The sequence below is a fragment of the Asterias amurensis genome, chromosome 2 (assembly GCF_032118995.1).
Source record: "Asterias amurensis chromosome 2, ASM3211899v1".
NCBI classification, from domain to species: Eukaryota; Metazoa; Echinodermata; class Asteroidea; order Forcipulatida; family Asteriidae; genus Asterias; species Asterias amurensis.
In genome coordinates this window covers 30,166,337-30,191,669 of record NC_092649.1, presented here as the reverse complement: position 1 = coordinate 30,191,669, position 25,333 = coordinate 30,166,337, and the positions used below count along the sequence as shown (strand labels likewise).

Below are 25,333 nucleotides of genomic sequence, written 5' to 3'. Positions count from 1 at the left end.
ATGACTCCATTTTTAACCAATCAGATTAGAGGATTCTATACATGAGGTATATATGAATCTACAACCATACACATGGCTTCATACATATGTATGTATGGTCAACCAAACACACATCAGCTGGAAGGGGCTTAAAGCGGCAAGCATTTTGGGTTGCACAACAATAAAAGCGTAATAATAAAATATTGACAGGAAATTTAGTCAGAACTGACATGAGTTTTGAATTTCACACTTACAACAACTTTTGAATTTGAGTAATTTCTTGCCGTTATAAAATGTAGAAGAGCTGTAGTTGTTTTTTAATAAAATAGTGTGACTTACTCGGTACGAGTTATAGGCCAGGGTGTTGAGTAGAATAGGAGCTTGCATACCAGCTACATCAGCAATGACCTCTACTTGGACATCAATAGAGTCAGCTGGATCACAAGACCCTCCTCCTGGGAACAAGAATACATCGCTCAAGAATTAAAGCATTTTGCCATTGTAAGGACAAGACTCAACTATTCTAACACCACTCCGCCATCAACTCCACTGGCTCCCGGTCCGTCCATGAATTGTTTTCAAGATCCTCACCTTTGTATACAAATGTGTTCACAATACCACTCCTCATCAATTTCATTCTGCTGAGCCGCCTTTCAAGAAACACCTAAAAACTTTCCTGTTCAATGGTTGATTGCTAAGGACCCCGTCTTTCCCACTATAAGTGCCTTTATTTATTTGCTTATTGTTCTGTTTCTTGTAAATTCTTCTTAATATTATTAAGATCACTGGACACTATTGGTAATTGTGAAAGATCAGACTTCTCACTCAGTGGTGTATCTCAACATATGCATAAAATAACAAACCTCTGAAAATTTTTAGCTCTATTGGTCGTCAAAATTGCGTGATAATAATGAAAGAAAAAACACCCTGGTCACACGAAGTTGGGTGCTTTCAGATGCTTGATTTCGAGACCTCAAAATCCAATTCTGAGGTCTCGCAATCAATTCATAGAAAAGTACTTCTTTCTCAAAAACTATATTACTTCAGAGGGAGCCGTTTCTTACAATGTTTTAAACTATCAACCTCTCCCCATTACTCGTTACCAGGTAAGGTTTTATGCTAATAACTATTTTGAGTAATTACCAATAGTGTCCACTGCCTTTATTAGGTTTTGTTGACATGCCAAATATGAAATCAAGAATAAGGAAATAATTACGATCACTACAAAACAGAGGGTTTGTGTGTTTTTGATGACATTTTCTGTAAACTTTTTCAAACAACTAAGCACAGTGTAGCCCAAGTAAATATTGGAAGAATAAAAACCTTCTTTAAACATCTTTTCAAACCTGGCCAGTTTGACTATGTTTTGGGAGCGAGTTTACAGATATGATATTTGCTCAGTTTATCAGTATTAATTGATCATCATTTTGATCATCATCATTATCATTATGGCGAGAAAAGTGGCAGTAGCTGCATTATTTAAAATGAAGACAAAGTAAAACCCAAAAACTAATACTGAGAATGATTATTAACTGCTGCTGAATATCGATGTTAATTTCTACATTAATTGTTGTTTCGCCATTTTTCTGATAATAATAATAACTGTATTTATAAAGAGCTATTGGTAACCAGTGATGCGAGTGGCATATCACTGGTTACTGATAACCCTTTTTACTATAGGAAAGTGCAGAGAGAGAGGACCAGTGTTTCCCCAGTCTTAGCTGGTCGACAGAATCTTTGTTCTGTCTTGTTTTCCTTCTTTCTTCAGCGCCTTGTATCCTTAATTTGGCAATTTGGGCCCACAAAGAGCTGCCTCAGCAGAAAATATTGCTTAATTATGTTCTGCTAAGCACAAATACGCAAGTTACCAGTTAGAGATAGTACACATTGACATAGTAATTTGGCTGCTAACCCAATTTTGGTTAGCAAGATTTTGTTGTGCTTACATACGGTTTGAGCTTAAGCAGCTCTATGAAAATGGGTCGAGTTACAATTTGATGAATCCATACCTAGTGTAAAGTAGAACCTCATATTGCCTGCGTTGGTTGCATCTATATACGGTGTGCAGACAGACCGGTACTCCTCACCACTGAACACCAGTGAGACCCCAGAGTGCACTACGCCACACATCTCACTTAAATAACCACCAGAGATATTCCAACTGTAACCAAAAAACATCATTTTGAACTGATAGTTTCTAAAACTTTAAACTGGTAGCGGCCTGAAATACCCCAAGGAACGGCGAAACGGAAATTGAAGTAAGCTGAAATAAAACAAGATTTCGTTAAAAATATTTGCATTTCATTGACCAACTTATGGAAATGATATAATATTGCTAAGCTAAAAGCTTACGTTTAAGGTTGAGGTGGAAAATGTTTCAATCACACTAGATTTCAATCACGACTATGAAATTCAACATGGGTTAAGTTAGCAAGCTGAATTGTGGCTAGTCTCACACAATCGCACAAAAGCCCAAATAAATGGCTAGTGAGGTGGCATTTTTGTTATCATTATTATTTTTCAAACATAGCTTTGTATATCTTGTTTATCTCAGAAAACAAATTATATCTTTGAGATGCCCTTGGGATGTATTCAAACGCTTTATAAGAACATCGTTTTATACTGATGGAATCTCGCCAGGTGCCAATAATTAACTTATAGTTTTTAAATAAAAAACAATGATACACAGATTTGAATAAAACAAGCAGCCAAATAACATTTTGATTATAATTGTACTCTCACGGCCTCTGAAAACTGTTTTTGATTCCAAAAACATTGTTAAGGTTGCCGAAAAACATAGGCCAAATTTGGCCAGTACCTGGCTGCTTACAATAGGTGGCTTTTTCTTGCAATGTCTTTAAAGGCAGTGGACATGTTTGGTAATTGTCAAAGACCAGTCTGCCCACTTGGTGTATACAACATATGCATAAAATAAAAAACCTGTGAAAATTTGAGCTCAATTGGTCATCACATTTGCAAGAGAATAATGGAAGAAAAAAAAACCTTGTTGCATTACTTTGTGTGCTTTCAGATTAATAATAAAAGGCTTCAGCTGATTTTTTTTAACTATTTAAGTGAGAAACCTCCTCTTTCTCAAAAACAAAGTTACTTTAGATGGAGCCATTTCTCACAATGTATTAATACCATCAACAGATCTCCATTGCTCGTTACCAGGTAAGTTTCTATGCTAACAACTATCGTGAGTAATAACCAATAGTGTCCAGTGCCTTTAATGAAAGCCTAGAACTTTCTTGAATCTGTACAAACAGCTATTTAAATTTGAGTTTTTCTTGAAGCTTACTTTAGTGGTAGCCTGTCCCCATCAATGTGTTCTTCAAGGATGATGTCAGATGCTGGGATGTAGAGATTTAATTCCTGCGTGGTTGCAAACTGATTGACATCACGGTCACTCTTACTGCCATGGAAGAATAGAGCATTACTCTCTGAACGACAGGCAGACTGAAAGGAAAAACAATTAGTGTCTCATTTTGGTCAGTATGCTTTAATATAATTTATGACTCACTGGCTCGTTCGGCAGCATTACAGAAACAAAAAATAAGAAGTCAGAAGTTGTAACTTTGCACTAAAAAGTAAATTTGACATGGAATCAAATACATATCACTATTAAGTTATACTAATAACAGTTTAAATACTATAAATAATAAAAAACAAAGTAACAAAAATAAAAACAGAAAAAAAACATTAGTCAAATATCAAATTTTGACAGGCACCATGGGTCCAGTGTACTGGGATTGATAGATAATGGTTTCTGGCTCACATAGCAAGCATCCTTCTTTACAGGTTTCCTCAGGCTTCTGAGCTAATTGGTTTTATTTCCAGAAATCTATAAGAATAAGTATATTACGCAAAATGTGAAATTAAACAATAGTTTATTCCAATAAACCCTCACAATATTAGAATTGGGGTGAGAGATAGGATTAAAATTAGGAAAATACATCAGGGGTGCCAAAGCACAGGGATGTCGAAATATAAATAATAGGGACTGTCAGCGGTCACAACAGGCACGTGGTTGTATGGATTCATGCACTCAAGCAGAGTTACTGCACATAAGAGTTCTAGCTATCACATCATAGCTGTCATCGTTATATTATGACCTTACAACCAGCGCGCATGCCCAACATACTTGCAGCATAGACCTACCTTGATATTACCACCAGGAAAGAACAGCCAGTTGTCCATGCGTATTGGATCAAAATCCTCTTGCAAGAAGCGGGGTGTGTTGGCTGAGCTTGTTATTAAGACGTTATCTAATGCCCAACATCCATAGAAACTGTGTACATCCATAGCAAGGTCTTGATGAAGACGAAGACAAACACCTGGCTGACGAGCCTCAAAAGGGAGATGCATAATGTGAATGGTAGTGTGGCCATCAGTTGGGACTCTGGGCACAAAATACAAAAATAATATAATTGTAATTTTATAATCATCCTAGGCCTGGAATTTCTTGAAGTGGTCATGGCCTCTGCTGCCCCTAGTCTTGGCCTTGGTGCTCCTTCAAAAGTTTCTCATACACTTTAGGAGTTTCCAATGGAAATGTAATATGAAAATGGTCCTGAAGGACGTGGTTATAACACAGTCAACCACACATATGCAAGGGAGCCTTCAACAGCCAGCCACATCGACCCACATATAAACATGGAGTACAGATGGAGACTAAAAAAAAAAAAAAGTATTTAAACAGCATCATCTATCAAAGTTTTGTTGGCGTAAATTGAGAGTACAAAGTTTGACTTACCGTATCTTCTCAATCAGATGCCAGTCTACTCGGTCATTGATGGCATATGATACAGACAGACTGTAATCACCAATGCCAGGCTTGCAACTACCAGAACCTGCAGAGACATATAAAGTCAAGTATGGTCAATGATTCTCAGGGTGTATGTCACAGCATGGAGGGTCACAGCATAGAGAAAGAGTTCGTACTGCGACCAGAAAGATAATAAAGATCACTTTGCAAAAACAAAACTAGACGTGTTTACAAACAGACTATAAGAAAGGCAGGGAAAGAAACCACTGAGACAACCTGATCCTAGAATCTGTCCTTATGGGCAGGGGAGCAAGGATAATGACAGGTATTTGTTTATGTACATGTATATACACAAGTACTTGGGATTAAACTCAGAATCTCCAGGGCCATAGATGAAGGCCATGTAAAATGAAGCAAGGTGGACTCAACAGCAGGGCCCAATTTCATAGAGCTGTTAAGCACAACAGTTTGCTCAGCATGAAATTTCTTCCTTGATAAAAACAGGATTACCAACCAAATTTTCTTTTGTTGCATATTGCTTGTTACTGGTATTCAGCTGTTGTTTGCTTATCCTAAAAATCACATGGAAATTTGGTTGGTAATCCTGTTTTTATCAAGGCGAAAATTTCATGCTAAGCAAATATGTGTGCTTGGCAGCTCTATGAAATTGGGCCCAGATCTCTGGCACCATTCACAAGCCTCGAAGTGTGACGTCAGATGTTCAAGATTCCAAGATAAGATTATAATACACAGCACAGCATCAGCTGGGCAGTTAGAATTATAACATAAAGGTTTAAGATCACAAAGTAACTTTGCACTACAACATAATACAACACACTTTACAAGCAAGACAAGAACCACTTGCTTCAATTCAATGAGTTAAAAAAATGTTCCTTCAATAAAATGATTAAGAAACCCAAGCAGAGTCTCACTCATTTGGAAGCACAAATTAAGGAGAACTACAAATTGAAAATACTGTGCGTTCTTAATCACTCAAGGAAAAGACCAATCACAAGATTGAGGGCGCACTTGGCATTGTGCCGTTCTACTGCTACTAACTTTTGAAGATTAAATTATAGTTGCTCGCCCTACTTAAAGTTTAGACATCATTGTGTGGATTTAGCACTCTTGGTACATGCTCATCATTTTGCACCTGTGGATGTCCTCTGCTCAACTGCAAAGATGTGGTGAAACATAACATCAGAGCAGCGGGCAGATTGGGAACACCTGGCCCAAGACTGATCTGCATGGCGCCATCTAGGCCAAATAGAGCTGCTTAGCACGAAATTTGCTTAGCATGAAGTTTCTCCCTTGATAAAAACAGGATTACCAACCAAATTTCCATTTGTTCAGCTGATGTTTGCTTATCCTGAAAATCACAAGGAAATTTGGTTGGCAGCTCTATGAAGTTTGGCCCTGGTCCAACGGCTGCTGAGCGGGTACATGATGCATGGGCCCAGAGCCAAGAGGAACTACAAGCATACAGGCGTGCCCTGCTGTTAGAGCTACTACCTCTGCCAGCATCGACTGACAAGACGGCCCGACGCAGAAGAAGCATCGTGTCTACCATTTTGCGTGTAAAAGCGCTGCTCTTTGTGGGCGAGCGTACATACACACCTTAAGCCATTCACAAAATTCCTGGTTCTTCATGGACGGGCTAAAAAGTCATCTGCTGGTGGTAACGCACAGAAAATGAACATAGGAGATAGGTCTTAAACCATTATGGAAGCGCTAAAAGGGGAGATGAACGTTCGAGGTAGGCTAATGGCTGCCCCCGTGTAGAACCCACATATGTATGCGCGGCCGATCTAGGTATATTTTATATCAATGAATATGATTTGAATTAAATTGAAAAGTGGCTCATTGGCCCATCCTGTGCACTGCTCTTACGTAGGTGTGTGCTTTTCATTGTTCATTCATCATTCTACTCATAAGATGGCAGTGTAACAATGACAATGCCGTAATGCGTATGCACAGTCCACACGATGGGCATTCGTCACTTGGTATTGCTATTTCAACCTTGGTCATTCTCATCCCTCATATATATGTTTTTGGCAAAGGTTTTAAGGCCTACAGATACTGGCCACAAAACACCAAACCAATTACCATCACCAAAATGTCCTTCATATGCACTTGAATATGGATTAGTGCTAATGGAATGTGGTTTCTTTATTCATTAAACTGATTGAATTTAATTGTTTGAAATGACGGATGGGTTCAGCTTTACTGACACTTACAAGAAACCTCTTAATCCACACCCGAGGGATACAAAAATGGAAAAGAAGAACACCAAATAGGAATTTGTGAGATTTGGTGAACCAAGGACATAAAATACAGGAGATTTGGTCCTTGCTCTATGGGTGAACCAAGGACATAAAATACAAGCTATGCTAAAACCAACAGACACTAATCCCGACTGACTATGGAATTACAGTATATTCCATCAATGTGTAGCAATCCTGGGCTCCATGGCTCAATCATCAAGAATGCCCTCTGGTGTTAATTGATGTCAAATGACCTGTAACTAAATGGCTTATTCAATTACACCCAAATCAATCCTCTAAGCAGACTTTTCAAGGTTAAGCATTGGACCTCTTGCAACTCCTATCAAGGAATCATGAACACTGGACTGCATTAGTAGTCTCATATTTTATAGAGCAATAATAGACCTTATCCATTGACGTCATCCAGCCGCCATCTTTGAGGTCAAACGGTGACGAAACAATCGAAACGCACATAGATTGGCCAATGAACAACCTCCTTTTGACCTCAAGGCGAGGGCGCCGTACTGAAATGACGTCATGTGCATAAGGTCTATACTTTTTGAAGTTAAGATTTATGGCTTGTTCTCCACCCAATCCAATAACAACTTTTCGAGGTCTTTAAAGATTGCAATTACCCAGTAGAGCAAATATATATGTTTTTTAGTGACAATAATGTACTTTGGGAGTTGAAATATTCAGCTTGATTTTACCAATTCTATTTTTATGTTTTAAAACTTGTTCCAACTTCCAAGCATCAAATTGTATCACAGATTTCCTTAAAAAGTTAATAAAAACACTGCGTTAAATACAGTATATAAAATGTGTAAGCCCAACATGTGTTGACTTCTAGAACCATTCTCTTGAGTACAATTAGAATGACAGGAACATTGTAAATTAAAGACACTTAGTAGCGTCTTTAAAGCACAGAGTGCACTTTGAATTATGCATGAACCCTGAGGTGTCAATACTTCCGCTATTCCCAACTACTTTATCTATTTAAATATCAACAAAGCATTGCACAGGATATTAAGTGTTTATACTGCTTTCAATCCATGCATCTCTAAAATCATTCATAATAATCAGGGAAAAACTTACAAACTTTACCAAAAAAATGAAGAAAAAAACCTTAAAAAAAAAAAAACGAGAGCATCTTGAACTCTTTCCAAATTGCTAACATTGTCATGCTTTTGAGATCATTGTATTTTAAAAAATTCCTCCATGTGCAAGTTTTACATTTAGCCTTTGCTTATCAAAGGGGAAGTTCAATAGGCCTAGTTGGTTACCCTGACTGGCAAATATGTTTAAAGATGTTTTTTGTATTTTTATAAGGGAGGCTGCATCTTGTCAGGGCAAGGAAAGCAGTTATCAACTTTTGAAGAGGAGGGGGGGGGGGCGGTCTAGAGGGTGGTGGTGGGGGTCATGGGGCACACACATGTAATGGTCACCTTTGACTAGACAGCAAATGTCTCTCATCACATTATTTCCTCTAAACAAACAATTTTGATGCCATGTGTTTTCCACATCATTAATACTGGTATCCAAGGCGTATCTGTGTCAATGCGCCTCAATTGGCACAAATTGACGCCAACGATTCTACCAGCTGGTGCATCCAACAAGTAGAAATTAATGTTTGTCATGGCACGGTGGGCGTGCAGTAATTCAACAAGTACCCAACAAGTACTTTTCCATGACGAATTCGACCTTTCAAAAATACTTACTACACAAAATTATTATACAACCTAAGAGGTTAAAATGTGACTAGAGATTTGATGTTCATTTTTAATGGCAACACAGCTGTGCTGATCTTTGATAAAGATCGGGTTTAGTATACTCTAGGAGGCCTAGTCTGGCTAAAAAATCTTTGCACAAAGTTTCAAAAAAAGTAGGCAAAACAGTTTGAATACTCAAATGGTTTGATTATTGGGAAAGGAGTTTTGAATTGAGTAGTGTCTTTACAACTTATACAAGACACAAGCAGGCTGGCTGGCCCTAGTACGAACTGAAGATTAGTAAAATCTAGCCTACCTCTTAACATTATAAGCAGTTTTTCTTAATTAAAGCACAATCACCACAAGAAAGTAATTATGTTAAGACTGTTACATTCAAGTTGGGGTGGAAGGTTGATAGGGAAATTGTAGAAGATTCTGGCAGCATGCCTCCAGAAAGTTAGGGATTTGCGCAAAGGTAATTGTGCAAATTAAAAGTGCGGCAGGTAGGCCTATACAGTAGGTTATGGCATGTGCCTTTGAGTTTGATGATATAAGCATGACATTTGGCAGACTATCAGAATATCATGAAAACAATATCCATGGCTGTTGAGCCATCGCAGATTTGTCCCCTGAAAAAAATAAACGTTAAACTGGAGGTCAATGGTTCAAATCCACCTCTAGTCGATTTGTTCAGAGCCCCAAATAGTACACAATTTACCAAACCAGTTTCCCTTATGGTTATTCAAAAAAGTTTCATCAAGGTAATTATATAGCTGCCGCTTCCCATTGTACTGTAAAGTTGGGTGTGATCCCTGGCTACATGGCAACTAACGGTTGTTTGGCTTCTGACGGGTACCCCCAAACTAAGGTATTGACAAAATAGGGACACCGCTGACATAGGGCTAGATAGAACAGAGCACCGGAGCGTTACACCCCAAACTATTAAACATTTACCAGTCAGTTTCTCATGTGGTTTACAACTTGATATAATCCCCAAAATATAGGTACAATAACAAGTACTGGCAACAGAAAATGATGCTCAGAAGGCCCTAAAACAAATATTGAATTCTTTTGAGTTACCCTTTTTGGGATCTAATAAAGATTATTGTATTGTATTGTATTGTAATACTTTTCACATGGCATACTCCAACTGTGGGCCAAATCCCATGCTTGTACATTGTAGCATCCAAAACACAAAGACATATTCCCCCTGTCTGCCCCATCTAAAAGGATAGACCAGTCTTTTGAAGAATTACAAGTGACAACTTGATGAAGAAGATGACCCACTGTCCTTGGTGATGCCCCTGCTGAGTAAGATCTTTCCAGCGTTCCATCAAAACTTCTTGATTGAAATGTTGAAGGTTTGCCTCGCAATTAAGAACCATGAGAATCTAAAACAGACCTTTATTTGGTGTAAGTTTGTTGTGATTGAATCTTTGTTACAGCAGGGAGTGATCCAGTTCTGGGAGGGGGCAGAGTTGATTGAAGGGTGGGAGGAAATGAAGAGAATCTAGTCCTGGTTTTGGAATGAGTTGCAAGGTTGCATGTGTTTGTGATTGGGGGGGGGGGGGGGTGCAAAAGACACAGTTTGGACCCCTCTCTGGAGTCTCCATAGTCTTCGATCAAGAAGCCCCAGCTGCTCCTGTCCCACAAGTCATTGTCAAAAGAAGGTGTTCTTAAAAATGTCATGGACTATGAACACCAGGAGCATCATGAACCAAGATTAGGTCTCCATTGCTGTGCTGACTATCTTAAATACTTTTTCCACAAACTTTTAAACACAACAAAATCTACAAACTTTAAGTGCTATTTTGGTGACACAGCTGTCCTCTTTGTTGCTACTGCCAACTGACAGGTTCTATCACAACTCTTCCCCGATATTGACAAGCAGCTGTTGACAAGACACAGTAAGAAACCCCCTAGGCACTTCCAAAGACTCTCGTCACAAGAGGCAATTTACAGGCAACCAGTTCCAGGCAATCTTCAGACTGAAAACATTCACACTTTCATCTTGATACAATTTTGTTTGGAATTTTATATTAAGTAAAGTTATCTTCAAGTACGCGCTCATCCACCAATCAGATTTGCAGAATGGAATGGTAATATAAACCAATATCACTACCTGCATCTTGTGTGTTCTATGCCACGCGCTAAGTTTGCTTGCAGATAAATACGCTATCACACGCACGATCATGGAAATACTGCCGGCCTCATTGGATATGGTACACAGAAGCGCTATGTTTTCCGTATTACACTCCCACTTGTGTGATATAACTTATAATATTACTAGGAAACCATTGCATGTTCTATCGAAGGGCTCCTTCAGCATGCAGTGTAGGTGGTTGCCTCTATGAATATAACAATTGGCCTGTGTGACATGGCCTTAACAGTTTTGCCTTTTCATTTGAGAATGCATTCCAGTGCACATGTTTTTCATCAATCAACAAGCGCTTTTAAGTTTCTTTACCTGTCAAACAGAAATACCACTCTGGTGAAAATAGTTCAGGTTAAACTGTGTCTTAGAAAACACAAAGTAACTCACTCAGGGCAAACTGCACAACTGTTGCGGATGTCAGATTCAAATGGGCAGTGCTTAACTCTCGTCTCCCGAGGGCGTTGCAGAAAACCATGGCGTTACCATGGAGAACTGTACCGCATGTGTTGCTGATATTACCGCCATGCATTTCCGACCTGAAACGATCAACATTCAATGCTAAATTTCAACAGTCAAATAGGCATACATCCCACTGGATGTTCATACTCGGGTACCTCCATTTCAAATCTTGATTTTTCAGATTACAAATTACAAGAGTGAAATGTTACATTTTATAAATACAAGCTAAAATATATTTTATAAATATAAGTTTTTAAAAACCATTTTTACATTTATATGCACAAAATGTATATGATTTTACATACACCTACCTCAGATCATCTACTACAAAACAGTAAATAACAAGTGCTGACAAGAGCCTGGTTTTATAAAATTCATATGAAAACAACAGTTAAAACGACTAGTTGAAGTGCCCCCCCCCCCCTCTCCCTAAAATGTTACCCTACACATGCTCGGTGCTGGGCCATGCGCTAAGACCCATAGGTGTACTAATTTAGTCTAAGCTGAATTTTCTTCCATGATGCACGTTCCTAAAAATATGAATGCAGGCTGGTTTGTTTCATTGTAATTCACATGAATTATGTTGAAATGATGAAAGCACTATGAACAATTCAGTGGATGATTAGCTTGATGTTTAAGAATGAAACAATTTATTGAGCAATCTTGTCGAGCCACAATAAAATGCTGTCTTTACAAGAAATAACTATAACTAGTAAACTCGAACGTACAACCATGTGTAAATCTCTTTAGAGAGAGAGAGAGGGGAGTGTTGGCTCTGAAAAGAGTCGGTGTGGTCTCCATGTTTTTAACAGTGTAACACTGCTCATCTTCAGCAGCATGTAGTAGAGGTCCCGTCGAGACCAAATCAGCTGTTAACAGAACCAACACTCCTCCCAAAAGATATTTACACATGGTTGTACCCGTAACCTGTTTTCCACACCGTGCAAAGCTTCAAATATCAGTTGCTCTATTGAAAATTTTAAAATTAAAACATGAACAGTTGTGGAAGGAAAAAGAGATTGAAACAGGCAATCTTTGGCGACTCACCAGAGAGTGTAGTCCAGAGCCACCGAGGAGTCAAAATCATCCCTCAATATCACCCCATCACTGTGTACAGAAGCTGTCAACATAAAGCAAAATATTAGCGTGGGTACAAGGGAGGGAGGCAACGCAACTCCTGCCTCCAACTGACATGGGCACCTCCTCAAAGCTAAAACATCAATCATCTTGCTTCATTCCTTAGCAATTTTCCCATCATAGTGGTTTCGATTGGCAATGCATTGTTCCCCAATCTGCTCCCCTAAAAAACCTAACAGGAAAAAAAACCCTCATCTGGACAAGCTAACCAGAAAAAGCAGCATAAATCTTTTGGGTTGTTTGTTTTCGGGATGGTCACAATTGGGAACATGTTTATTTTCTCAAGACAGAAAAAGTGGGAAAGTATTGACTCAAATCGAGTGATACTTTCTCATCCCAGGCCGTAGCTGGTTAGGCTCAGTTTCTTGACATTTTGACCTACAGATATTGAAGACGCTTTAAGTATGAAAAACATCTTGGGTATGCCTGTTTCTTTCTGGATGATTAGATAAGAATGTTCAACTCCATACAACAGTTATCCTCAAGGAATTGCTCTGGAATAAATGAATTGGAATCCTGTAACTGAATTCCCATGGCAGCATTTTAAACTATGCTCTCAGATAACAAGAAACAATTCATGCATAAATCGTTTCCTTGATTCAATATTTGTGGGTGAAAAACTATCAAAACTATAATTACTTCAAAGGGAATCCTTTGTAAAAACCCGCCATGAATATTGTACATGAAGAGACACAGCAATTTCCCTCTAGCAAGGGGTACTTCTATGAGGAAAATGTCAATTTGTATTGGAGCTTTGCAAAGGGCACCACAGCAAAAGCACAGGGCACCAGAGCAACTACTGTAGGTGCTGTAACAGTTGATATAATAGTACAGCTGCAGTGCTTCTTACCAAGTAAAATGTTGCTATCATAAATTTATTTACCAGTTTATGACAATCCCTTACAAAGACACTCTATATAAGCAGCAAAGTCTAGTGACGTGATATTTGACACAAAATTGAAGTTCTTTTTAGAACTGGGAAGTTGACCTTGACAGCCCCTGTCCAACTAGTGTGAAGTATGTCTAAAGATTTAAGATTAAAATAAATAAATATAAGAGTCATGTTGGGAAAAGGTAAGGCTTGTAATTCTTTTGTAAGTTCTTTTTAGAACTGGGAAGTCTCCAGAACTCTGAAAATCTACTGTGGTAGTAGAATATAAAGCAAGGCAGTTTTTAGTTCTCTAACAAAATCTACATGGCACACATGGTGTTACTGCAAACCATATAATTATAGAAAATGTAATGTTCACACAAACCTAATTGTGGCCTGAATGGAGGGGGTGTGGCCATCCCTCTTTCACATAGCTGCAAGGAAAGGGCATCCTTCAATACCACCTGCTGGTTCAGAAACGCATTCACCCTACAAACAAAAATGAATCAATTAAAAAGTTATTTCATTACACCCCACAAATAATAGGTTGTTATGAGGTAAAACTGTGAAATATGTAAATTGTACTCGCAGTCCACACTAGCATTACTGGTTGGCAAAGTAAGAGAAAACCTATTTGTATAGGCTGATGGTGACGCGACACATCTCCCCAGGCTTGACATAATAACCCACAGCACCGGCAGCAATTGCCGTGGTTTTACTGTGATGCCCTTTGCAAAGTTCAAATACAAACTTTACATTTTCCTCATTTCCTTCAAGAGTGAAGATCAAGGCCTGTCTGCTTATTGCATTTAACTCTCTATTGACTTCTTGCACGCACGTCACATGCGGCGACTGTGCCACGCTCACCATTTTGGTGGTCAATAGGTTTACATGTTAACGCCTGCGCACTTTACTGAATAACACACAGTGACTTCGACCAGATGATGTGCATCTAAGATTATTCTGATGATGATGCGCATCTAAGATTATTCTGATGATGATGCGCATCTAAGATTATTCTGATGATGATGCGCATCTAAGATTATTCTGATGATTATGCGCATCTAAGATTATTCTGATGATTATGCGCATCTAAGATTATTCTGATGATTATGCGCATCTAAGATTATTCTGATGATTATGCGCATCTAAGATTATTCTGATGATTATGCGCATCTAAGATTATTCTGATGATGATGCGCATCTAAGATTATTCTGATGATTATGCGCATCTAAGATTATTCGGATGATGATGCGCATCTAAGATTATTCTGATGATTATGCGCATCTAAGATTATTCTGATGATGATGCGCATCTAAGATTATTCTGATGATTATGCGCATCTAAGATTATTCGGATGATGATGCGCATCTAAGATTATTCGGATGATGATGCGCATCTAAGATTATTTTGATGATGTCGTCAAGTGTATTGAGTCAATATTGCCAATCAATAGTGTCTTAGCGCATGCATGAATGGAATTAGCATTATTACATGGGAAGGGCTCTGCCTACAGGTTGTTCTGCAATGGCCCTACAGCCCAATATCTTTCTCATGACAGACTCTTACTGTGAGCAAAATTCCAATCTTGTATCATCCAAGGCATAACATTAGAGAACATGAATTAATTTACTACTCATTAAATAACACGTACTGTCCTTTTGGAAGAGAGGATTGTTTCACAGAATTTGTTTTTTTTTACATCATCAACTTGTATAGGATTTGAGGCATTGCATGGTGAGGTATCAATATTGGTTTGGGGTAACACCATGTGTGTAACTAATGTCAGGTAGAGTTAGTTCTTAGAGAACTGGTCTCTTCTTTCATAGAGTCAATAGGGGCTTACTTGTTGCTTCTAGTACCACGGAATAGATTTATGGTATGTTCAACTTGATTTTTACTTATTGATAAACACGTCAAGCTTGTCTTAAGTTTATTGAACCAGACTTCAAACTTGACCAGACATTTGAAAAACAACCCATCAAGGCCCAGACACCCACACATAATACAAACAGGCTGATCCAAAACAATGGAAATGGCTTGGGTTTAAAGGGGGAAATTAAGATTTTGAAAGTTTTTTTTAAAGAAACCAATGACAACATAAGCCCCCCTTGGTTAGCCATTGGCACTGATGAAACGTGCATGGCTGAGAGTCTTGCGCAATGCGCATCACTTATACGCTTTCATTGTTTGTCTTGAAACAAAGATGGCATCCAATTGTAATGGGATCCTTCACACCTTTATTAATGACAGTTGGAAATAGCTGATCATGAACTTGCCAATAATAATGACCCTCTGTGATTATGGGCAGGGCCTGTTAGTGTTTTTCATTTGGTTAATCCCCTTAACAATTAAGAGCAAACTTTTAAATTGTAATTTGAATTTATTGTTGGCAGGGGTCTGGTTTCACACATCTCTAGATGACAGTTTTTATACTTATGTACCTTGACAGCCCCTGTCCAACTAGTGTGTGTATTATGTCTAAAGATTTAAAATAAAATTAAAATAAATGTAAGAGTTATGTTGGGATAACTTATGTTTGGAAAAGGTAAGGCTTGTAATTTCCAGGAGAAGGTCAAGTCTATACCATTGGAGATGATAGGGCTGTGTGTCCCATTCCTCAATTTGCACATTGGCTCAGGTTAAAGGGACACGTTGCCTTGTATCGGGCGAGTCGGTCTATAAAAAGTGTTTGAAAACCGTTTGTTATAAAATGTATGGTTAAAAAAGATGTTTTAAAAGTAGAATATACACTGTATTGACCCCTACAAAAATGTCTCGAAATTGCACAGTTTTCCTTTTACATCTTGAACAAACCCTTCTACCTCCATGTACAAACACAGTACCCAAAATAGCCGACCGTGCCAGTTTGCAAAATAAATGGCAAACCAGGCAGTTTTGAGGCATTGTGTGGATCATTATATTTTAAAACATATGTCTAGCCATATATATAGGCCTTTCAAACACTTTATAGATCAACTTGCCCGATTCAAGGCAACATTTCCCTTTAATGCTTACTCTTTAACATTGTTGTTTACATGACATACACATTTCCTACTTGAGAATCTGTTTGGCAGTGCTTTTAGTATCTGGCCACTTGACAGTGCATTAATGTTGAGCCATGTTGAGTGATTGTCAAAGCATTGGAGGCAATCATAGCAACATCTCTCTTCCCAGAACTACTGTCTGGGTAATATATCATGGGTCCAGGCAAATAAATGTTCCAGTCTGGTCCCCCCCCCCCCTATAAACCCTCTTCCAGGAATAATTGGTTGATCTGTTTGTTTCATTCATAAATACTTATAGGGTATACGATTACAATTGATTACACTTCCCCTATTTCTGAGTCTAGTTGGAATTAGGCCCCAATTTGTGGCGCTGGACAGCTTCGTCTTCATTCACAAATTTAAGTTCTCACAATTATAATTACTTGACTATTATTTAAATTTAATTATTAAGAGATATTACTTTATATCCTAAATGGTGTCCTCCAGCTGAAAGATCGCTGTCTTAGGAGTAAGGACTACCAATTCAGTTTCCAGTCAGCCTTTGGACATCCAATACTACGACTATAAGTTAGAGAGATACAACCTGTCTGTACCAAGAGCTGGAGAAGAGTGAGAGTGACTTATTGTCTCCATTTGTTTTTATATGGCTATGTACAGTAAGCAAAAGGATTAGGGCCTGCTCTATAGGTGTACATAAAAGAACTTACTATAGGCCTTTATACTACACTGGGGGTTTTGGAATTCATTGTTCACCAGTTACAGCTGACAATCCCAGAATGGTCATATACAATAGGGGAATGGTAAAATTCTGTGAGTGAAAGCACTTAAAGCTAACACATGCTTGGCAGCTGTTAATGAAATTCACTACATACTCACTAATGAAAAGGAGATAAGAACATCTTAATTTTGATGTTTTTCAAAAGGTGTTAAACAGGTTTGGTAGAGCCAGAGCTGACAAAATAGTCACAGACTGTGTATGTTTTCGACCATAAACATGAAATAACAACACTGTAAACATTTGGGTTTAATCCATGTGCGAGTCAGAATAGAAGAAAATAGAAAAATACTATTTTTAGCATGTAAAACACATTCTCCTTATAGCCATTGGACACTTTCTGAACAGACCAAAAATTAAAAGTTCACAGATTTACAAATAACTTACATGGTTTACAGAAGGTAATGGAGACAGATTTCCCTTGAAATATCCGTGAAATATTTTTCTTTTTGAGAAAACATTTAACAATTATCAATTCTTGATATCGAGAATAACAGATCTATTTTAAACACATGTCACGACACTGCGAAATGTGCAGAAACAAGGGTGGGTTTTCCCATTAATTTCTCCCGACTGCGATAACCAATTGAGCCTAAATTTTCACAGGTTTGTTATTTATAAGTTGTGATACACGAAGTGTGGGCCTTTGCACAATACTGTTTACCGATGTGTGATTGCTTTAAAAGTTTGATTGTCACTAACTAAACTCAGCTATTGTGTTTTGTTTCTGAAGGATTGCAGATACAGTTTGCTCGAATTTCAGAATTAAAAACTTCACAAAAAAAGTATTAACTTCTCAAACAGAAAGCTGTCAGAATAAAGGAAAAATTTAAATAAAGTCTGTTATTCTGTAAAGAATCTTTAAAAGCAGTAGACACTATTGGTAATTATTCAAAATAAGTGTTAGCATAAAAACTTACTTGGTAACAAGCAATGGAGAGCTGTTGATGGTATAAAATATTGTGAGAAACGGCTCCGTCCGAACTAAGATAGTTTTTGAGAAAGAAGTAATTTCTCTCTCAAATATTTGAACCGAATTTGAGACCTCAGCTGAGGTCTCAAATTCAAGGCATCTGAAAGCACACAACTTGTGCGACAAGGGTGTTTTTCTTTCATTATTCTCTCGCAACTTCGACAACCAATTGAAATCAAATTTTCACAGGTTTATTTTCACAGGTTTATTTTCAAAGATTATGCTGATGTTGATGTATACCAAGTGAGATAACTGGTCTTTGACAAATTACCAAAAGTGTCCAGTGCCCTGACTAATGTTATATTAGCTCATTCTTACTAAAACAAAACATGACCCCATCCCTTCTTTAAACTACTCACATGAAGTTGACGCAACCGCTACCCTCTTCTGGGGCGATCCAGTAGACAGAAGCCCAATTCTGGGGTGTCCGAAGCATCTGCTGATGAACCATGGAGCATGTATATGGGACACCAGGGATGGGGGCACCAGTATCCGATGTACTCACTGCATTCCCCAGGGGTGGGCCAGCCCCAGATGTAAAGGTGCTGGATGTGAAGAGTCCAGTGACTGACAGGAAATTGAAGTCCGAGGTTGCTTCAAGGCTCACTGAAATAAATTGAAGAAAGAGAACATGTTTACCACAAATAACAACACCAGTGTAAATAATAACAACAAAAACAAATTCTTATCATGTATAAAAGTAGCACATTTCACAATAACTGTATCAATACCCTTTACAAAGAAGTAAGATTATGCACAAATATCACAGTTTTTGTGGTCAAAAATGTTAATCTAAGAATAACACTTCTCAGATTGCGTCTTCCTATTAGGAATTATTGTTCCTGAAGAGAAATATTTGCCACTGATTTTCAGCGATATCTCAAAAAGGCGACCACCATTTAAATTAAATTTTCTGATGTTAGTTTTATAGTGTACATCTACATTGATACAGGACTAAAACAGTTTTAAGTTAGGTTTAGCTGACAGTGAGTATCCATGTTTTATGCGATCAACCAATCATGAAAATAATAAACCTGTGAATATGAATTATTTCGAGTCAGGAGAAATTAGTGAAAAACCACACACAATTTTCTGCAATTTGGGTTGGCAAAAATAGTTTTTTTTTTTTTTTTTTTAGATAGGGCCTACAGTTTTCTTGAAAATGAATTCATTAAATAGAGAAACATTTCACTATATGTATCAACCCATTCATTATAAGTACGATTTCAGACTCAAATTGTACAACATATTTTAGCCTTAGGCCTACCAATCCTGAATAATACTAGATAGTTTAATTTGCAGTCACAATAGCATGAGAACAATGTCTTGCGTGTTTTCACTGCTTTCAGGTATAAAGTTTTAGACTCGAGATATCAAATCTAATTGTACTAATTTCTAACAAATAATATTATTTAACGCAAACATTCTTCTGATGGAGGATTCCACCAGGGCCATTTTTAAACCATTTAAAATAAGTTTCCACTTTTTACTAAATCAAGTTTACCCTTAAAGGCTATCTAAACAAAAATGTGTTTAATACCATTTGACACATTGGATCAAACCACAACTTTTTAAAACCAGTCATGTGGTGGACACAGAAATCATTAGTAACAATTGGAAATGATAATAAGTTTATAAACACTGACCTTTGAGGTTATAAACTTATAATTGTACATATATGTTCCTGAATTTTGTAAATTCAATGTAATTTTGCCTATGACAACTAATTTGAATGTTTTTAATAAACCATGAATAATAATATTAATAATAATAATACATTTTTGATGTAATTTTATTGTTAACCAAGTGTGACTTTTTATTTGGTGTTGTTTTTATATATAAAAATAAACCAACTTTGAATTGAATTGAAAAACAAAAAATAAATGCTTCTTTACATCCATTCATGAATCATGACCAACCATGCATAATACCTATTTATAAGTTATTATATATTTTTATTTTGAAGCGGTAGTTGTTTTACACATCACTGACTATGAAGGAAGGATCTTTCATTAAGGAAGGATCTTTGCTTCCTAACAATGGGTTACATTGGAGCATTGTATAACGATGGCCCTGAAAATCACATCAAATAAAGTACAATAGAAAGGCTTGCAAGCATGGCGTAAATCCTCCTTTGTATTAATCTCTTTTTGAAGTGTGAAATGATAAAAAAAACACGACTTCTTAACTTTAAAGCTAGGAGCAGTGAGAGATACATTAAAGGAACATTACAGAATTGATCTGTTGCTTACAAAACAGTTACTGGAAGTATAAAGGGAAGGTACACGTTTATTACAAATAATAATTAACTTAAAAACCGACTTGGAAACGAGCATTGGAGAGCTGTTGATAGTACACAACCTTGTGGGAAACAACTCCCTCTGAAGCACAAAAGTTTTGAAAAAGATGTAATTTCTCACTAAAATAATACAAGACTTCTAGCTAGAAGTCTTTTATTCCTATCTGAAACACAAAATTCGTCCAACAAGGGTGTTTTTTTTCCCATCATTTTCTCCCAACTTCGATGACCGATTGTGCCCAAATTTTCACAGGCTTGTTATTTTATGATTCTGATTGGATACACCAAGTGAGCGGACTGGTCTTCGACAATTACCAAACAGGTACAGTGCCTTTAAGCACTTTATGTAATCGATCAACCATCTGGGTCACGAGAAAATAGCGAAAAATCTACTACACATCGGATCAACAGCAACAATTAATAAAATGCTCACCTGAGCAATTAACTCTAAACGGATTTTTTTAAATTTTTTTTAAATGATATTTCATACAGAAATATTGTAAGGGTTGGTTTCTACAATCATCATTATAGACCATGTAAGCTTTTTAAGTAAATCTATGATCTTCACAAGTTTTTTTCCTTACCAATAATGTTTCTTTAGGCACACTATATTAATCGTGGGCGCCGAGATTTAAACTGTGTGAAAATATGAGCCTAAATGTTCACCCCAAATCTTCAAGTCTATTCTTGCCACAGCCGAAATTGGCCCACCGAACATTTTAATTCATTTTTTTTACAGGCCAGGCATTATATACAGACGGTACAGTGGCAATGCTTACACTTCTCCTCAAACCTTGTTTATGGTCACAGATTGGCGCTATTTTAAGGTTTCTTTGCACAAAACAATTACTCACTTCGCTCGGATCAAACAAGGAGGCGGTTCAGATAAACCATGGATAAACACGTCAGTCGTCAATAAAACGGAATCAGTATAAATCTTCACATAACTGGATGTCATTTCATGACAACTACCGGCAAACACAAGGATCGCTTTCCACATAGACGAGTCAAGTTTCAAAGCAAAATATATCTGGTTTCTATCAAGGTGTGTATTATTTATTGCAGGTATGCAGTTTTGACAAATTGTTAGTAACCTCCCCTGCAACAAATCAAATCTCCGACGTCTGAACCAAGCATCCGGTCGTGTGAATCTTTGTTCTCTCTAAGAAATCTTAGAAGGATCCGAGTTTTTATTTAGCCCAGGTGCAGGTGTGTGCATGAACTTACTTGACTCCCTACGCTTCCATACTATCAAATTAGAAATCTATATTGTTTACAGCAACCCATTCTGTCGGCAAAAAGAATGTGGTTATTTGCATTTCAAATGAAAAACCTAATTTTGTTCCATTTGTACTTTCTTCTTGTTAGTCTGTGTTTGCCTTTTCACTATAATTTCAAGATTTTGTGTACACCGTGCAAAAAAAGTGTTTTGCACAAGAAACAAATACAAGTCTTGTTCTTAATCTTGGTAATATATTTCCCTATAAATAAAACTTTGGGGCTTACCTTCATACAAAGTGCCAGGAATGTAATATTCTGGATCTCCCTGGATGTTAATGGACAACGCAACCTCCCCTCTCTCATCTGCGAGGTCCGTTTCAGCCCCATTGAACTGACAGGGGTAACTGAAAAGCTGAGCCGACCCACAGCGCAGACAACTGCAACATATAAACAGCAAGACGCTGATGGTTAGCATGGCTGATTGATGTACAAACTTGACTCTTGACGAGTCCCCACTGAGGGGCGAAAATGTCACCCTGATAGAGCTTGACTCCTGGTATCGTGTAGCGAGAACGCAGGACCACTACAGAATGAAAACGACAAACTTCAAAGATCACACGTTCCTCCGACAATCCATTGTGCGTCAAATTGGGAACACAAATCCTGTTTTTCTACGGCTTACCGGCTCACTGAACCAAGAGATTTCTCACAAAGTCGTCTCCACACGTTTGGATTTGAAGAAAAAACAACACTTAATTTCCCACACGCACAAAAAGTGAGAGATTACAAGCACATTCCGTCGGCTTCCTATAATGGTCTGAATCTTCTATGGAAATAGATTTCTGAAGTTGGATCCAGCACCGATCGCGCTTCACAACGCAATCTGATTGACTCGGTTTAGCGGTGTGTCTGAACTGTCGCCGACCAACACTGGGTTCTCCAAATCATTACACACATGATTTATGCATCACTTGGAGCGGTATAAACACAGTGTCTTCAAGTGGAGACATTTGGAGTGCCCCTGGCCCGGTTGACACCTCTTGATCGTATTCCTGGATGACATGTGGCATGTTGATTAGCTGCAGGGGAGCTATCACCAATGCCCAACAGTTGGATTCTTACAAAAGTATATGATTAAGCTATAGACAGACGTCAATGGAAGCTTCCCATTGACCGGGAGCCAATTTCAGAAAAACCGGCTCTCATTATTTTGTTTTTCTGTAGGAGCTGTATTAAACAAAACCTGAACAAAATGAGTTCAGATAAAACAAAAGAGCAAATAATGCGAATCGACACAATTAATAAACATTTTCTTGTTTGAGTGTTATATTTGTTCAACTCAATTAACTGCAAACATAGCTTTACACATTTTGTGGAACAACGAATCAAAACCTTCTTGGTATAATCATGGAGGAAAAACTAAAAAGTTTCCTCTGGTAAAATATTGTTACTATGACCACGATATATATACGTAGCATATTCCCAGACTTGTGTACATGTCCAAACCCACCTAAGGCAATACATGGCCCAAGGGTGTGATCCTATTATTACCTATCTCAGAACCCTGTCCCGCCCTGTATGATTATGAGCCGCCCGTACCCCACCCCGGCGCACCCACACCCCTGTGTTAACAAAGCCTGAAACTTCTGTCCAAGAAAGGGACAACTTCAAAAACTGATTGGGTCACTGTCATTTTTTGAAAACTCACAACTTATTATTTGATAACAGTTCATGTATACCCATTTCGGATAAATATTTGACTAGCACGCAGGAAGGAAAAGTCTGACGCAATGTCTCGTAGGGCTCTTTAGTTTTCCGCAATCAACATGCCCATACCACATATAAATAAGTTATGAAAGACGGTTAAAATCCCTAGATAAAAAGAAATTAATGACACCAACACATTAACAAGTTACCATTTTCAATGGTTGGGCCTTTAAATACACAACGAAATTCTCCACGTTTTATTTGTGATGCCGCGATTATTGAAAAGTAAAGAAAAGCGATCGCCGACGAGGGATATTTCCTTCAGACGTTTTTACCGACCGACTGTCATTCTTACAAATTGGCAGGCTAACGGTATTCATTCATTCAAACTGATGTATATATGCCGAATGTTTCTATGTCGAGCGCAAGGTTACGCCAACAATTCCGACGTTCTGGTTTTCTTTTCGGTCATTGAGAGGCCTACCGATAGGTTTCCCCAAGTAATATCGACAAGAGGAAACAATCGCGAACCGACCAGCGGCGCAAGTAGAGGGCCAAGGGAAACTTGGCCCCTGGTTGCTCCATATCTAAGGCTTGCCACGCACCCCTAGAGGGGGGGGGGGGATATATTAATAAAGTAAAAAAACGCGAACTATATAAATTGCCCAGCCTTGCCTCCTCCAAAATGAAAATAACATATCCTGCAGATTTTAATCCGACTATACACAGACATGATCCACCGACACTGTGAACAACATGAAAGCTATAGTACTGCAAAGTGACACGGATTATACGTGACGTAGTTCAGTGACGTAGAAGAAGAGGGAACCTACAGGTCATGAGACAAAGATGGTCTTAACTTCGGAATAGTCCCAAGTTTAAGAGTTAAATCGTCCAATATCTAGTTAAGACTAGTCTTAACTCTATGTGAAATTCACCCCAAGCAAATTCGCGCCTAATTATTTGAAAACTTTGATACCACTTTGTCCCATCAACATTGCTTAAACACGTGCAAGATTGAAACTCGCGCACTTTCATGGGACCCAATGCTTGACAGCGCACGAGATTTGCAGTCTGTTGCCTGCTAAACTAAAATTACAGTCTCATAAACATTGATACATCATATCCAGACTACTATAATATTTCACTTTTCTAGAGCTTTGTTCGTCCGTTCCTATTGAATTAACGTATGTATAGGAAAGCGGGTAGGTGGAAACAAATAATAGAACTTGAAATAATGTAAATCTAACTTTGGCCGATCAGAACGTAGAAGACAACAGAAGAATTGCGACTAGAACTAATTTTTATCAATATTTAACAAATGAACGACAAACAAAATATTAAGAGTACATTCTCATAAAAACAAAATACTGAAGACTCTATATGATTTAGATAACAATGACATGTACCCTATGTCTGAGTCTGGTCGGAATTATGTCTCATTTGGCGGCGTTGGTCAGCTTTGACATCATTCAAATATTTTAGTACTCACAAATACAATTACTTAACTACTATTTATATTTAATGACATATTACTTATATCCTACTGGCGTCCTCCAGCTGAAAGGTTGCTGTATACGAGTAGTGTACTACCAATTCAGTTTCCACAGTCAGCCTTTGGACAACCATCATTATACTATGAACCTTTGTACTACCTCCATGGTTAGAGAGATACAACCTGTCTGTACCAAGAGCTGGAGAAGAGTGAGGGTGACTTGTTGTTCCCATTTGTTTTTATATGGCTATGCACAGTAAGCAAAAGGATTAGGGCCTGCTCTATAGGCGAACACAAAAGGACTTACTATAGGCCTTTATACTACACTGGGGGTTTTGGAGTTCATTGTTCACCATTTGCAGGTCACATTCCCAGAATGGTCATATACAAAAGGGGAGTGGTAAAAGTCTCCGAGTGCAAGCACTAAAAGCTACACATGCTTGGCAGCTGTTAATGGAATTCACTACCCCTACAACTCCAATATAGTGCGCCCTCTATCGTTTACATCAGAA

General features: G+C 37.9%; 1 protein-coding gene across 1 annotated transcript in view; it reads right to left on the bottom strand.

Annotated features, from left to right (window-relative positions):
- LOC139933832 (reelin-like) overlaps positions 1–22,200 on the bottom strand; it is an 88,574-nt gene extending 66,374 nt beyond the window's left edge. Inside the window, exons 1-10 of the mRNA XM_071928051.1 lie at positions 21,905–22,200; positions 18,459–18,705; positions 13,728–13,831; positions 12,382–12,454; positions 11,263–11,411; positions 4,736–4,832; positions 4,141–4,381; positions 3,281–3,438; positions 1,989–2,140; positions 319–434 (exon numbers count right to left, since the gene is read on the bottom strand). Of these exons, the coding sequence (XP_071784152.1) occupies positions 319–434; positions 1,989–2,140; positions 3,281–3,438; positions 4,141–4,381; positions 4,736–4,832; positions 11,263–11,411; positions 12,382–12,454; positions 13,728–13,831; positions 18,459–18,705; positions 21,905–22,094 (1,527 nt within the window). The 5' untranslated portion in view covers positions 22,095–22,200. The remainder of the gene's footprint in view (positions 1–318; positions 435–1,988; positions 2,141–3,280; positions 3,439–4,140; positions 4,382–4,735; positions 4,833–11,262; positions 11,412–12,381; positions 12,455–13,727; positions 13,832–18,458; positions 18,706–21,904) is intronic.
- Positions 22,201–25,333: the final 3,133 nt, after the last annotated feature.